Source organism: Podarcis cretensis (genome assembly GCF_951804945.1).
Source record: "Podarcis cretensis genome assembly, chromosome: 17".
Taxonomy (NCBI): Eukaryota; Metazoa; Chordata; class Lepidosauria; order Squamata; family Lacertidae; genus Podarcis; species Podarcis cretensis.
This window is the reverse complement of record NC_137187.1, coordinates 33,201,067-33,217,752: the sequence shown is the minus strand read 5'-3', so window position 1 is coordinate 33,217,752 and position 16,686 is coordinate 33,201,067. Positions and strand designations below refer to the sequence as shown.

Below are 16,686 nucleotides of genomic sequence, written 5' to 3'. Positions count from 1 at the left end.
AATACAAAGAGGGGAGGTGTGAGGAGGTCAAGGAAAAAAGCTAAAGAAAGAAAGTTATGTAAAGGTTTGATTTGTCCTTTTTTTGTCTGTTTTCTTTATTTTTATTTTTTTCCTGTGATGTGATTTGTTTTTACACATTGTTTTGTTTTCTTTTTGTTTAATTGGGTGTGGTTTTTTTATTTTTTTTTATTCATGTAATTTTGAAAATCTTAATAAAAATCTATTAAAAATAAAAATAAAATGTAACAATAGATTAGATTAATAAATTTGAGGTGGAGCATTGTAAATTCTCAACCTACACAAGAGTAAGGATGCAAGGATATTTCAGTTCTGGTTCTCACAGTTTCTCATTTTTCCATAGTTCTGCGAATTTCTCCTAATTAACATATTTTATATGTAGTTTCGACACACGTTTGTGTCAAACATACAATGCTATTGTATGTTAGTTTCAGTAATATCTTCATTTCTATGCACCCTTCCCTCTAAAACATGCCTTTTTGTAAACATTGGTTGGTTAGAGAACTGCATTGCAAAGTTCAGAGACGTGTGAATTTCAAAGGATAGCTGTGTTTTGGTTTGCATATTGTTCTAGAAAATGTGGATTTCATGGATTCAGCTTTAAATGAAATCCAAATTTAATTTCTCCTCTATCCCTATATGTGAGTGTCTTGCTCAGACTTTTTTTGCGTGTAGCGGCAGTTCTTGAAGAATTCATACATTAGAAATTCCTATACAAAGTGGCCTGACAAGAAGCTCCTGAGCGAATGCAGAGCTTGAAATGTGTGCCTCCAAAGTTTGTGATGTAGTGTTCAGCTAATAAAATGTACCAAAATGCATAATTTAGGGTTGTGTGTGTGTGTGTTTTCTCAGAAAATGCATTCCAAAATACAATTTAAGTTCACCTTTAAATATGCATTTTTGTAAGGACTTTATTCATAATTGCAGGTTAATGCAGAAATGGGACAGTACTGACATGAATGAGCGCATGTCAAATTCATGCGCCTGAAATGGATGAATCTGCCCGACTTTGGTGGGTAGTCACAGCACACCTACATCTCAAGCACATATATCTGCATGTGTGCATCAGGCACAGTTGATCTACAAGCCGGAATGGTTATTGAATTCTAGTACAAAAGAAAATGACTGAACAATTCCACACCATTTTTCCGGAGGAGCTTCAAAGTTCTTTGCAAAGAAAGAGCTAGCTGTACCTCTGCTTCCTTGACTTTGATATCTGAAACCACGCTCCCTGGTGATCTTACCCCCAGAGGGAACATGTGGCCCCAAATCTCACAACAGCAGCAGGGGGGTTGTCACCCCTTCCACACCCATCCACCCACCATGTGCCCTGCTGGGCTCTTACCGTTATGGTGGGCACAGCAGTGACGAGAGAGTAGACGAGGACGGGAGGTGCTCGGCTTGTGTCTTCGGGGCCAGGGTAGGGCTTTGCGTAGGCACTGTCGTAGCAGAAGAAGCCTTGGAGGTGGACCGGGAAAGTGTTCGTGTATTCGAAGTGGTACGCCAGCACCACAGTGCCCGCCATAATCACCAGCTGGAAGTAGAACATGGCACATCAGGCAGGGAAGCGGCGCTGAGGACTGAATGGGAGATGGACACAGCCAGGAGAGCCGGGTCCCTGGAGTAGCTGGAGCTTGGCAGCCCCCACCCCACCCTCTGCCTGCTCCTCCGTGCAAGATTCCTCGTGTACTCCTTTTCACGCTTGGGTGCCTGCTGTAGCTGTGCATCACATCACAGCTGGCGGGAGAGGCACCGAGCCTGCTGACTCAAAGTCAGGCAGACAGTTGCCTCCTTCTGATGCAACCCCTCCTTCTCCTTCTCCTGCCCCCCCTCCTCCTGAGCACCCAATAACTCCATTCCATATCCTGGCGATCTACTGCAGATGATCGCAGGGAGAGGGCTGGTGTCTGAGACCACGTGTAGGTGGCCGCATTTTCAGGGGCTTGGGAGCGGAAGGGCTGAGCTGTGATGGCCTGGGACGGGCTCGGACTCAGAACCGGAGGAGTCTCAGTCCGCACCGGATCCTCTGCCTCAGGCGGCATATGAACCAGGTCTGGGGCCTGACCCTGAAGAATTCCAGTCTGCACAGGTTCCCCTACAACAAACACCAGCTGGGCCGAGTCAGGGGCCTGAGCCTGCCCTGGCTCCAGATGCGGGGATTACCTCGATGACCTGCTGGGTCATCACTTACAGCTGCTCCACTACCAGTTGGGTCAGGAGAGGTTGAGGCGGTCTCTGGATCTAGTAACCCACTGACATCTTCCGAGCTGCAGAAACTCAGGTCTGAGAGCAGGGGGCCCCTGAGTACTCGCAGGAGAAGTGCTTGCATTCGGGCGAGACAGGGAGGTGAGTCACTGGGGGAACAGGACCGGCCATTACCCCCACAGAGATAAAAGCTGTCGGGCCCCACCCCAAGGTGTGGGAGCAACATTGCTGTATGCTAGAACCTGCCTGAGACCCTGTGCCTGACCTAGCCTGTGACCTAGCCTTGTCACTTGCCTTGGCCCTGTTGGAGTGACTCCTCGCGGAATCCTTGGATTCGGAACCGGACCTGTACCGCGTTGCTCGGGTTAACTCCCAGGCCCAGCACAAGAGCTCTCGTACACCTGCCCGTTTTATTTCCCATCCCTGCCTGCCTGCCACGGCCAGGCAACTTTTCAAACTGCACCCCATGTGTGTCGTGCATGCTAGGGAGCTCTATGCAAGGAAGGGGCAGCGGTGTCTCACTGCTGACACTGCCCCAGAGATGTATACCTCTTTGCCAGCCTCCCTCCCAGGGCTCCTCTAGGTTGCTTGGGGAGGTCTGGAGTGGGGAAGTCTATGTCTGCATGCCCCTCTTCAGACGTGCGTACTCAATATCTCCCAGAGCTGCTCCTGGCTCCATGGGGTGGGTGGGTGTGGAAAGAGAGGCCCTTGAAAAATTAGCAAGGAACCATAGAATTGTTGACTTGGAAGGGACCTCAAGGATTATCTAGGCCAGTGTTTCCCAACCTTGTGCCTCCAGCTGTTTTTGAACTACAACTCCCATCATCCCTGACTAGCAAGACCAGTGGCAAGGGATGATGGGAATTGTAGTCCAAAAACAGCTGGAGGCACAAGGTTGGGAAACACTGATCTAGGCCAACCCCCTGCAATATAAGAAACACCGCTAAAGACTCTCAGACAGATGGCCATCCAAGACCTGCTTAAAAAACCCCAAGGAAGGAGACTCCACCACTTTCCAAGGGAGTCTATTCCACAGTCGAATGGCTCTTACCATCAGAAAATTCCTCCTTATGTTTAGTCAGAATCTCCTTTTTTGTGATGTGAATCCATTGGTTTGGGTCCCAACCTCTGGGGCAGCAGAGAACAAGCTTGCTCCATCTTCCATGGAATAGCCCTTTAGATCAGGGGTAGGCAACCTAAGGCCCAGGGGCCAGAGTGGCCCAGTCACCTTCTCAATCCGGCCCATGGACTGTCTGGGAATCAGCGTGTTTTTACATGAATAGAATGTGTCCTTTCATTTAAAAAGCATCTCTGGGTTATTTGTGGGGCATAGGAATTCGTTCATGTTTCCCCCCCAAAAAAATATAGTCTGGCCCCCCACAAGGTCTGAGGGACAGTGGACCAGCCCACGGCTGAAAAAGGTTGCTGACCCCTGCTTTAGATATTTGAAGGTGGCTGTCGTCCCCTCTCGGTCTTCTCCAGGCTAAACATGCCCAACTTCCTGAACCATTCAGTCTCTGCACCCCAGCAAAGCAACAGGACCCAGCAACTGAGGAAACAACTGTGTGCAATCACAGTCCCTGTTGATATTCTAAAGGCTGCTGCAGCAAAATTGCTTAGATTGCACTGAGCAGCTGCTCCAGGACGGGCAAAATGCTCTGCGCTGGACATGAATAAAATACTTTTGAATGGCTTCAAAGGACTTGGAAGCACAGTTAATGCGAAACACAGTATGTTCAAGCACACTGCTGAACAATGATTCTTCAACATCAACTGTTGATGTTGGACTGTTCATGTTGTGCGGATGCCTGATTATTGTCTTCCAAAGCAACTACTCTATTCAAAACTTAACAATGGAAAGCGTAATGCTGGTGGTCAACAAAAGAGGTTTGAAGACTCTCTCAAGGCAAACCTTAAAAAAAAAAAGTAGTATAAACACTAACAGTTGGGAAACGCTGGCCTGTGAGCGCTCCAATTGGAGAACAGCCTTTACCAAAGGTGTCATGGGCTTTGAAGATGCTCGGACACAGGACGAAAGAGAGAGACGTGCTGAGAGGAAGGCATGCTTGGCAAATCCACACCGTGATCAACTCTCGCCCGGAGACCTATGTCCCCACTGTGGAAGGACGTGTGGATCCAAAACTGGCCTCCACAGTCACTTACGGACTCGCTGTTAAAGCCGTGTTCATGGAAGACAATCTTACTCAGCTACGAGTGATCGCCAAAGAAGAAACAACACCCCTTAACTACAGCATTGGGGTTGTCCTTATGCAACTGCACCCTGGAGGCCTAACTAACCCATGCTGGCTGCTCCTTTCTCAGTACCAGGGAAACAGTCACTTGTTCATTTGGCAAAATCCAGTGGCATCCTTACCTCTACAAACACAAAGCAGGGGATGATGGAGATGCTTCTCTTAAGCTCCTGCTTATCAGCAGCCATGTCGACAGGGCCTGGATCTCTCCTCAAGGAAAGATGTAAACTACAGAAAGGAGATACCAAAGCAAGTTGGTCAAGTGGCTTCCGGACAAGCAAGAATATTGTTACGCGCCATTCCTCTCTCTGAAAAGTGTGAGATTCCAGGCACTTACCCAGGATTCATGTTTCTTTCAGAAATTAGGCACAGAAATTAGGTAAAGACTGTGGTGTCTTTACAATATATGGTTTTATTTACACAACCTGCACCTAGATGGAGTGATTGCAGAGCATTTGCAGCCTATGGTTGACACGGGTGGCGCTGTGGTCTAAACCACTGAGCCCCTTGGGCTTGCAGATCAGAAGGTTGGTGGTTCAAATCCCCGCGACAGGGTGAGCTTCCGTTGCTCTGTCCCAGCTCCTGCCAACCTAGCAGTTTGAAAGCACACCAGTGCAAGTAGATAAATAGGTACCACTGCGGAGGGGAGGTAAACAGCATTTCCGTGTGCTCTGTCCAGGGGTCCTGTAACTTTTTTTAAAAAATGAGGGTCTGGCTTCTCCCATAAGGGCAACATTGGATTCACAAGTCAGCAAAAAGCTGTCCTCTGTGTCTCTTCATTCCAACCTGTCATCCCCAGATGACTTGGAGTTCTGCCTCTCCTTCTTGCTCCTGACTGACTCCAAGACCTGCCCCCAGCCTATGCCATTCAAAGTTAAAACCGTAAACTCAGCCGTTGCCTCTGCCCACTAGCACCCCACAAAGGAGGCCCCCTTACCTAGCAGTCTTGCCCTCTAATGGTTTCCTTCGTGAGTCATCACTGGCCTTTGTCCCTGGCTTAAACCACAGAGCCTAGGACTTGCCAATCAGAAGGTCGGCAGTTCGAATCCCTGCAACAGGGTGAGCTCCCGTTGCTCGGTCCCTGCTCCTGCTAACCTAGCAGTTCGAAAGCACCTCAAAAGTGCAAGTAGATAAATAGGTACCACTCCGGCAGGAAGGGACCGCTTACCAGCGGGAAGGTAAACGGCGTTTCCGTGTGCGGCTCTGGCTCGCCAGAGCAGCGATGTCACGCTGGCCACGTGACCCGGAAGTGTCTCCGGACAGCGCTGGCCCCTGGCCTCTTGAGTGAGATGGGCGCACAACCCCAGAGTCTGTCAAGACTGGCCCGTATGGGCAGGGGTACCTTTACCTTTACCTTTACCTTTATGCACTGCTCTGTTGCGCCAGAAGGAGCTTAGTCATGCTGGCCACACACCCCGGAAGCTGTACACTGGCTCCCTCGGCCAGTAAAGCGAGATGAGCGCCGCAACCCCAGAGTCGGCCATGACTGGACCTAATGGTCAGGGGTCCCTTTATCTTTACCATTAAAGATCCACCCTGCTAGCTCTGCTGAGCTGGCTTGGCTTCTAAGCCTAACTAAATCCAGGGGGGTTCCGTGTTTAGTAAAGTTTAATCAAACTTCATTTCTAAGTTATGCTAAATGCAGGAATTATGGAGAGGATCTGACACCCAGGCATTTAGGGGAATCTGCCCCCCCCCCCATATCCATAACAATATATTCTGATTTGGTCACACACACACACACACACACACACACACGTTTTTCTCCAGTGCATGGTCATAATCTCAACCCTTGAAAGTCACCACTTCATGTTGCCCTGCTTGAAGGATAAGCATGCGCCAATTTAAGTATGTTGTTGTTGTTTCAGCTACTCATGCTTTGCAAAGGAAGCTCAGATTTTGTCTAGCAGCTTGGGTTTCCCAAGGCTTATTTCAGCTAGTCTGCGGAGGAGTCAAAGCTGTTTCTGTGCTTTGCTTTGGTTTCGCAAGCTGAGCCCTTGGAAAGCTTTCCTTAACTGCTAAAAATAAATCTGACCTGAAAGTCTGGAGATCAGGCTTCAAACCAGGTGTTTCAAACTCCTACTGGGAGCGGCGATGGTACAGCACGTGCGCATGCAAAGTATTTAATCCTTGACTCACTGCCACTTGTGCCCAAATGCTTTTTCATGTGATCCTATCAGGAGATGATAAAGAGTTTGCTGCTCCAGCCAGCTCCCACCATGGAGGTCTCTGTAGCCCCACAAGCAAGTTATTGTTCATGGTTCGTATGGGGATTTCCCCTTATCTTGTCACATTTGGACGTTTCCCATTCCACAGAAGTCATATCATAGATGAAGGAACTGGCTGTGACCTTGTATATATAGCTGAACTTTAACTCCCATCATCCCTGACCATTGGCCATGCTGACCGGGACTGATGGGAGTTGGAGTCCAGCAATACCTGGAGGGCCTCAAGTTCATCATCCCTAAGCTACAGGACCAGGGTGGCATTTTGTTTGTAAGTTTGAAATGACTTCTCTTTTGATTAAGGGTGAAATTCATTGTGGAGTTCTTCAGTATAGCCCTAAGCTAAATCTCTCCAGCTCCTGACCCTTCCTGCTCCTTGATGGCATTTATTATTTTAGTTGCATTTTCATTTACAGGCTTCCCCTCCACTTATGCACAATGGACTCTCACACAACTGTGTTTACTAAGGTTACCAGATTGTTTTCAAAGAATCCGGGGACACTTTTTTTTTTTGGAAAAATCATTTTTTTAAAATAATTAAGAAGTAATATCTTCTCTTCTGGGTCTCTTCTATCATGCAGCCTTCCTCTGGGCCCCAGCCTGATCTTTTGGAGTGCTATCTGCTGTGGAGTAGGCTCAGGTTGGGCCTTGGGCTCAGCCACGTGTCCTTGCCCTCCCGGTGCTGTCCTACCAGTGTGAGTGTAGAGCCAGTGTGGTGTAGTGGTTAAGAGTGGTGGACTTGTAATCTGGGGAACCGGGTTCGCGTCCCCGCTCCTCCGCATGTAGCTGCTGGGTGACCTTGGGCTAGTCACACTTCTCTGAAGTCTCTCAGCCCCACTCACCTCACACAGTGTTTGTTGTGGGGGAGGAAGGGAAAGGAGATTGTTAGCCGCTTTGAGACTCCTTCAGGTAGTGATAAAGTGGGATATCAAATCCAAACTCCTCCTCCTCCTCCTCCTCCTCCTCCTCCTCCTCCTCCTCCTCCCTCTCTTCCTCAGCAGTGGGTGTGGCAGCAATGCACCAAGGTCGGGGCTCCCCTCTTTTTTCTCCTTCCTCTTTCTCTCTCTTCCTTCTCCTTCTCCTTTCCTCCTTCTCCCTACACCAGCTCCAGGGTTTTTACTGGCCCTGGAGCGCTGCTGGGCAGTTGGCCAGGTGGCCAGGGGCTCTCACTCCTGGCTCGATTTGGGTTATGGGGGGGTCGGCAGCTCCCCCAGTTGACGTGCCAGGCGTCCCCGGTTCCCTCTTGGCAGCGGCGGTCTCAGCAGCCCGGAGCCAGCCTGGTAGTGCAGTTGGCTCTGGCTGGCTTCAGGAGCTGCTCACTGCCATGGCACCCACCATTTTGCCTCGAAGGAAGTCCCCATATGATGTGTCTTGTGCCGTTGAACCAATCACTCAACATTCATTCCCTACTAAGAAATCTACAACACTTAAAATATAAATCTGGGGACATTAAATGAAATCCGGGGACGGATTTTGTCTGGGGACAGATTTGTAAATCCGGGGACTGTTCCTGGGAGACGGGGACATCTGGTAACCATAGTGTTTACAAACAGTGCTGGGAAATAAATAAACGATTTAATTCAAACCCGGGAATAGTGGGAGAGAGGTTGAGAGTCCTTGTGGCTCACGAGGAGACCCTCCCCAGAGCCTAAAGAGGACGTCAGTGAGGGCAGAGGAAGCCCCAAATAGACTCAAGGCACAGAGGGGTTTTGTTTAGGCAGCTCAGCCTCCCCACCTAATAGCTGACGTGCAGGAAAGTTCAGCAACAACTGCTTTCTTGTGCCTTCTTCAGCCTCCAGCTGGTCCCCAGAGCTTCAACTCTAGATATTTTAGTCTAGATTGGAGAGAGAGCTGGAGAGCAGGAAAAAAGCAGGTGTTCAGGTGCTTTTTAGAGAATGCTCCCCATTTTACATGATTTCAGTTATGGAGGCCAGAACATAACCCCTGCATAGGTGGGGGACGGCGATGCCTGTATATTGTGTCTTTCCTCCAAGTTTCTCAAGGCTACTTACATAATTCCTGCTTCCATTTTATCCTCACCACAACCACTCCAGGTAGGATTACTCTGAGAAATAGTGACTGGCCCAGGGTGCTGCATGGTTGGGTGGGTATTTGAACCATGGTCTCCTAAGTCCTCATCTGATGCTCTAACCACTATACTGCACTATGCTACACTGGCTGTTAAATTGATGGTTTCACATACTCTGTAATGGAAAGGATGTTCCAGCATCTAGTTGAAAGAGGGCTATGGCACCTAAATGAATAAAATTAAAACAATAGCATCTTTCATTTTAAAAATGAATAAATGATACCAGGGCGGTTTGTTAAAAAGAGAGAGGATAAAATGAAATCAGTGTTAAGACAAGAAAACAGGACAGAATGGTTAAAAACAGCAGGATGAAAACTAGCCATTTCTTTTTTCAAACCTCTCTCAGTTTGTATTACTCACACCTAAATATATGTCAGTTTCACTTCTCCTCCTTTCTCCAGTCTTAAATTCCATTCTCCAAATTTTGCAAACAATTTGTGTGTGTTTTAAAAAAGAATCCTCATTAAAATTCATCAACATTTGATGAATTTCTAATAAATGTCCCATTTTGACTACAGTAACACATTTTGGCAAGCAATTTCCCCATATGTAATGCATTTTTGTGTGCTATTTTCATGTTTATGCACGCTTTCCCCGAATATATGCATTTTTGTAAATACTGTCTTGTTGACGAACTGCATAGCAATATTCGGCTATGTGCGAATTTCAAAGGATACCTGCATTTTGGTTCACAAAGTGCAAATTTGGCTTTAAATTGGTCCTGAGTAGAACTTCTTCACCAACCCCACATTCACAACACACCTAAGAATGCAATCCACACTTTCTTGCAAGTAGGTACTATTGAATAGTGAGATTTTATGTGAGTCAGACATACATAGAGTCACTTTGTACATCTCGACATATAAAAAATGAAAAGTCACTTTGCTGCTTCATCACATAGCCTGTATTTGATTCTTCTGAGAGGCTGAAGAAGGGGTCAAGTTCTTCAAGAAGATGAACCTAGTGGGAACCTAGTGGGATGATTCTAATGTGTTGAAGGGATCAAGGGAATAGAGTTTGTGTTCAGCAGGCTCAGAAATCCAGCCCAGAAATCCAGCCTGCCCATTTTCCTGTTCTCACATATCATCATGGACACATCTGTCAACAGAGGTGCACAAAACTGCATCTGACAGAGAATTTGAACACCTCATAAAGAAATCCAAGTTTCCGGTTCAAAGGAAGCTCCGTTCTAGCTCTCATAGTTGCTACATTGCATTTGAATTTGTGTCAATAGTATCTGGGGAGAAAAACTGTAGTTCAATGCAGTACATAAGCATAGTGAACTGGGGTGTGTGAGCTTCTGTGCAAACTTATATGCAGAGCCATCCCAAGAAATTTTGCTACCTGATGTGAAGGACAATACAGTCGTAATTCCACTTGTGTAGCCCTCTGGATACGTAATCTTCGGGATGCGAACGAAGCAAACCCAGAAGTATTTTTCCGGGTTTCACCACGCACATGCACAGAAGCACTTTACGTGCCACGCACATGCGCAGAAGCAGTCCTTTAGTTGCGAATTCCTCAGGATGTGGCCGGACCACGGAATGGATCCTGTTCACAACCAGAGGTAGAAATGTATGGTGTTCCTGTCAGAAGTGGACTGGACTGGCAGTTGACCTGAGGGCAGCAAACTAGGTATAGGGCAAAAGGGACGCAGGTAGCGCTGTGGTCTAAACCACTGAGCCCCTTGGGCTTGCTAGTCAGAAGGTCGGTGGTTTGAATCCCCGTGACTAAGTGAGCTCTGGTTGTTTTGTCCCAGCTCCTGCCAACCTAGCAGTTCAAAAGCACACCAGTGCAAGTAGATAAATAGGTACTGCTGCAGTGGGAAGGTAAACGGCGTTTCCGTGTGCTCTGGCTTCCGTCATGGTGTCCCGTTGCGCCAGAAGCGGTTTAGTCATGCTGGCCACATGACCCGGAAAGCTGTGGACAAACACTGGCTCCCTCGGCCTGAAACCAAGAGGAGTGCTGCACCCCATAGTCGCCTTTGACTGGACTTAACCATCCAGGGGTCCTTTACCTTTTTTAGGGCGCAGGCCCAAACTGTTCTGATAGCACCAGTATCTCCTAGCATGCACTGCCTGAGGTAATCTCACTTTATTTAAAGGTAGGGCTGGTGCTCCCGTGTGTGTGTGTGTGTGTACACCCACACCCACACACTGTATTATAGTCATACCTCGGGTTAAAGTCGCTTCAGGTTGAGTGTTTTCAGGTTGCGCTCCACGGCGACCCGGAAGTAATGGAACATGTTACTTCTGGGTTTCGCTGCTCGCGCATGCGCAGACACTCAAAATGATGTCATACGCATGCACAGAAGCGGCAAATTGCAACCCGTGCACGCGCAGACACGGGTTGAGTTCTACTCAGGATGCGAACGGGGCTCCGGAATGGATCCTGTTTACATCCAGAGGTACCACTGTACACACAGATGGGCCAAGTCAATTGGCAGTGGCAACTTCCATGTCCTTTAGGCTGGCATCCTACGCATGCTTACCTGGGAGCAAGAACTCAGCAGCCCTCATAACCAGGCTGATGATGAAGCTGCACCTTTCCTTCAGGGCGCGGATTTTTATTTTAATGGTTTAATGAAAGTTTCTGCCTCACTATAACGTTATAGAACCATTGACCAACTCATGCCAGAAGATCGATTAAAACAATAAACCCCTCGATCTCACATTTGAGGGGAAAGGGAGGAGCAAGCCATGAGTAGAATTGTTACGTTTTTGATCAATTTCTAGAGGACTTAACACGGTTTTATTTCAACAAATGTTAACTTTCAGCAGTTTATTTTGGTCTCTGTGTTTTAGCATACAGCAAGAGGGAAACGGTATATAGATTATACTGGCATCTAGGACTTGGGAGCTGGGTCCAATTGTCTCCGTGTTCCTACCCAGCTGCAATTGTCTCCCTGCTTCCTTCTCCCTGATCCTCTATTGCTCCCCTCTTACTTCCTGGCCTCCGCCTCCATGTTTCTCTCCAGCAACAGAATCCGAAAATTCAAAATGCCCTGTTCAGGATAAAGGAGACACAACTCTGGACGAGGTAAGTGTTGTTTTTTAGTACACTGTAGTGATTAGCAGACCTCATTTTGAGCAAAGAATCAGGTTTCTTTATAGTGCAGGATTTGGATCGGGGAGATTTGCAGCGGAGGATTGCCCCTCTTCTAAATAGTAAGACTCAGAGATGTACGTGAGAACACCCTCAAGTCTTCTATTACGGGCTCAATCAATCCACACTGTCAATCATGATAAATGCACATGGGACACAAGCTCTTTCTCTAGGTCTCTCCCATTATGAAGCAAAGGTTCTGGCTTCAACTGCCCTCCTTCCTTTCTTTTTGCAGGACCACCGCACCACCAGCGCCCCACCTAAAAGAACTGGAGATGACCCACCCCCAGAGTAGCAGAACCACGTCGCTCCCAACAGATGCCAGTTCAGTGCCACCTGTCCCAACTTTGCTAGCGGTAGAGCCGGGGCCATGAGAATCCAGCTGCAAAGATGCTCCGCTGCCTGCCCCCCTCCTCCTCCTCAGTCCAACATCCCATCGCCAAGAGCAACTCGCCAGCCCCATGAGCCGAGATTAAGACACGAAGTCCGCCTGCTCCGTCTTCCTGACAAACCGAATCTGCTTACTGCTGGGCTGCAAAGAGCGAGCGCCAGCAAATCTGCACCCGTGTCTGTGCGTGTATACACACACAGTGACAGACACACCAACAAACACACACACACATATCTCTGCACCACCATCAGAGTGTGTAACTTAGCAACGTGGCCTTTAAAACAGAAATGCAGACATATATATATATACATACACACACAGAGAGAGAGCCCAGTAATTGTCAAAGCTGTGACAATGACTGTATGGATAACTGGGGGTTTGGGGTGGGGGGAGAGAGAGGAGAAGGAAACAGAAAGAGGCAATTGATGCTTCGAAAACGGAGAGCCCATTTGACACAGGATGAAGTGAGACTCTGCCCCCCCAGCCCCCCCGCCATCACATCAGCCCCACAGCCCAGCCACTGCTTCTCTCACCTTCTGTATGTCAGCGAGTGTTGTGTATTTTTTAGGCAGCAGCCATGGCTTCCCCGGCCCACATCCAATCTCTTCTCCTCCTCGCTCTCTTCCTCCTCTCCTAAGCAATTTCAACGGTCTGCAGGATGCAGCGGGGAATCCATGCTGATCATGCCAATATCCCAATTAGAAGCTGGACCGCTGGATTAAAACGTTGTTTCGTGTTAGCAGCTGGAGCCCTTCCAGGGAGAGGAGAGGAGGGGGGGGAGCGACACACATCTACACATGCATGCACGCGCACACACACAGAGGGAGGAGAGAGGGGAGAGAGAGGATATTTCAAGGGGGAGAATTCATTGAAATGCTGCCTGTGTCCGCTCTGGGTCAGAAGGGCAAGAGGCGCAACCTAGACGGCTTCGCTGAAATCCATTCGATTCCCCGTGTCTGCGACCAGCCTGTACTTGCAATTGTGTTGGCCTATTTCACTCTGCTGTTGAAAAGTAACTTCCAATAGCTACGGGTTGCCCTCTTCTCTTGCCCTAAATGGCCGAGCCCTGCTTGGGAATTTCTTCCTATTTTACAGATGGGAAAGTTAAGGCACCAGCTGACCGAGCCTGGCTTACTTACCAGGCGTGTACCAAGAGCAAGTGCCGAATCTTCACATTGTCAAGCTAGCACATTTGTGTCGAACCGAACAGTAAACTCCAAGGTTTAATTACCCCAGAGTGAAAACCATAATTCAGCCAGGCACTGCGAATTAAGTTGGTATGAAAAGCACCTTCATCTTCTGAACTCTCAACAACAAGGCTTTAATAGGGCTTGCCGATCAGAAGGTTGGCAGTTCGAATCCCCGCAACAGGGTGAGTTCCCGTTGCTCAGTCCCTGCTCCTGCCACCCTGGCAATTCAAAAGCACATCAAAGGGCAAGTAGATAAATAGGTACCGCTCCGGTGGGAAGGTAAACGGCGTTTCTGTGTGCTGCTCTGGTTCGCCAGAAGCAGCTTAGTCATGCTGGCCACATGACCCGGAAGCTGTACGCCGGCTCCCTCAGCCAATAAAGCGAGATGAGCGCCGCAACCCCAGAGTCAGTCATGACTGGACCTAATGGTCAGGGGTCCCTTTACCTTTACCTCATTTTAGCACTTTAGCAAAAAATAAAAAATAAAAAAATTCTTGCCTCAGAAGCAGGAATCACCCTCTGGATACACCCTCTGGGGCCAGCTGGACTCTGTCTTAGGGAACGTGGTTAATGATCCAATTCTCTTGACTCCGATCTGGGAAAGTATTTGAGGTTGTTGTTTTTAAGAGCAACACATGGAACCGAGTTAGGGAGAGGTTGCCAGAGGGATCAGTACTGTTTCCTTGGGGATCAGAAGGGCCCATTGGCGGAAGAAAGAAACTAACCCCGAACAGAGAAGAACGGCAAACCAAGTTGATGTAATAATAATAATAATAAATAATAAATTTTATTTATATCCCGCCCTCCCCAGCCGAAGCTGGGCTCAGGGTGGCTAACAACAATCAAAATAATCCAACGATTCTAAAAACATTTCATTATAAAAATTAATTAAAATCAAATTTATGGCAACCAATAAGCAAAATTCTGTGCAGATTGCCAGAGAAGGGGGGTCAGGCTGCGCCCTGACCAAAGGCCTGGTGGAACAGCTCTGTTTTGCAGGCCCTGCGGAAAGATGTCAAGTCCCGCAGGGCCCTGGTCTCTTGTGACAGAGCGTTCCACCAGATTGGAGCCGCGGCCGAAAAGGCCCTGGCTCTAGTTGAGGCCAGCCTAACCTCTCTGTGGCCTGGGATATTCAAGATGTTTTTATTTGCAGACCGTAAGTTCCTCTGTGGGACATACCAGGAGAGGCGGTCCCGTAGGTACGAGGGTCCTAGACCGTATAGGGCTTTAAAGGTTAAAACTAGCACCTTAAACCTGATCCTGTACTCCACTGGGAGCCAGTGCAGCTGGTATAGTACCGGGTGAATGTGATCTCGCAGCGAAGACCCCATAAGGAGTCTCGCCGCGGCATTCTGCACCCACTGGAGTTTCTGGGTCAGTCTCAAGGGTAGCCCCACGTAGAGCGAGTTACAATAATCCAGTCTGGAGGTGACCGTCGCGTGGATCACAGTGGCTAGGTCAGGGTGAGAGAGATAAGGAGCCAACTGCTTAGCTTGGCGGATATGAAAACATGCTGCCTTTGTTATAGCTGTAATCTGCGCCTCCATAGAGAGGGAGGTATCGAAGATTACACCCAAACTCTTAACGGACGGTGCTGGCACTAATTGCACCCCCGCAAGAGATGGGAGTTGCCCCCTCAATCCCATATCGTCCCGGCCCAGCCAGAGGACCTCTGTCTTCAAAGGATTTAACTTCAACCGGCTCCCACGTAACCATCCAGCCACAGCTTCTAGACATCTCGCCAGTGTGTCTGGGGCCGAGTCAGGATGGCCATCCATCAACAGATAGAGTTGGGTGTCATCGGCATACTGATGGCAACCCAGCCCAAAACTCCGGACAAGCTGGGCGAGGGGGCGCATAAAGATGTTAAAAAGCATTGGGGAGAGAATCGCACCCTGAGGCACTCCACACACCAAGGAGTGGCGCGATGACAATTCTCCCCCAAGCGCCACCCTCTGTCCCCGACCAGAGAGAAACGAGCGCAGCCATTGAAGGACTGTGCCCTGGATCCCCACGTCGGCAAGGAGTTCGTGATCGACCATGTCGAAGGCTGCTGACAGGTCTAGAAGAATCAGCAGCCCCGACCCGCCTCGATCCAGCTTCCTGCGGAGATCATCTGCTAGGGCGACCAGAGCCGTCTCGGTCCCATGACCAGCGCGGAAGCCGGACTGGAATGGATCCAGGGCCGATGTTTCATCCAGAAACCTACCAAGCTGTTCAGCAACCGCTCTATGTCAAAATGGCAAAATTAACTGGGAAGCTCAGAAACTGAGAAGACAAAAACTTTAAGGAGGAATGGGAAGTTTATAATGTATTTACGAGACCACTATAAACAGGTTAAAATGTTAGCAGGACTTTAGCCACGCTTATAAAGTAATGGAAAGTATGGATAATTTAGAAGGATTAAAAATTTGGATAAGTATGGATATGCAATTGTAAAAAAATACTGTGAGGACCCATGGAAGGGATGGCGGGAAGTCAGGAGATTCAGAGCAATCTCAACATTTGGATTCAGAATTGCTTTTTGTTGTATGTATATACAGTGGACGCTCGGGTTGCGAACATGATCCATGCGGGATGCATGTTTGCAACCTGCAGCATTCACAACCCGTGTCTGCATGTCTGCGTATGGGTTGCGATTCGGCGCTTCTGCACATGCGCGACCAGAATCCAGAAGTAACCCGTTCCTGCACTTCCGGGTTTTGGTGGTCCGTAACCCGAAGAAACGCAACCTGAAGCGGCTGTAACCCAAGGTATGACTGTACTTTTAAAAATCAAAGTGTGTGTAGATAGATAGATAGATAGATAGATAGATAGATAGATAGATAGAAGGGCCCCTTGGCATCCCTACTGCCACTGGGGGAACCTGCCTGGTTGTGCTGCACATTCATCCACACACATACACACACACACACACACACACTTCCAGGACAGATCCCTGACTGACGTCACCAGCAGAGCTTTGAAATGGGAGGCAAGTTGGTGTGTGACTCCAATGCATGTTGACTAGTCACCACCTCTGACACATTAGTAGCCCCTTTGCTGCATTTCAAGTCACATTTTTATGTTGCTGTACACACCAGAGAGGTGGGAGGGGGAGTCTTTACCTGATGTGCATTACTTACCGTATTTTTCGCCCCATAGGACGCACTTTTTCCCCTCCAAAAATGAAGGTGAAATGTGTGTGCGTCCTATGGGGCGAATGCAGGCT

General features: G+C 48.5%; 1 protein-coding gene across 4 annotated transcripts in view; it reads right to left on the bottom strand.

Annotated features, from left to right (window-relative positions):
• PLPPR2 (phospholipid phosphatase related 2) overlaps positions 1 to 16,686 on the bottom strand; it is a 48,291-nt gene that overhangs the window by 26,426 nt on the left and 5,179 nt on the right. Inside the window, exons 2-4 of one of the 4 annotated variants that reach the window (XM_079959657.1) lie at positions 12,819 to 12,998; positions 4,598 to 4,703; positions 1,364 to 1,552 (exon numbers count right to left, since the gene is read on the bottom strand). In XM_079959657.1, the coding sequence (XP_079815783.1) occupies positions 1,364 to 1,552; positions 4,598 to 4,663 (255 nt within the window). In that variant the 5' untranslated portion in view covers positions 4,664 to 4,703; positions 12,819 to 12,998. Of the gene's footprint in view, positions 1 to 1,363; positions 1,553 to 4,597; positions 4,704 to 12,818; positions 13,477 to 16,686 lie in introns of those variants that run through there. The other 3 variants (XM_079959659.1, XM_079959658.1, XM_079959660.1) reach the window with 3 other exon arrangements.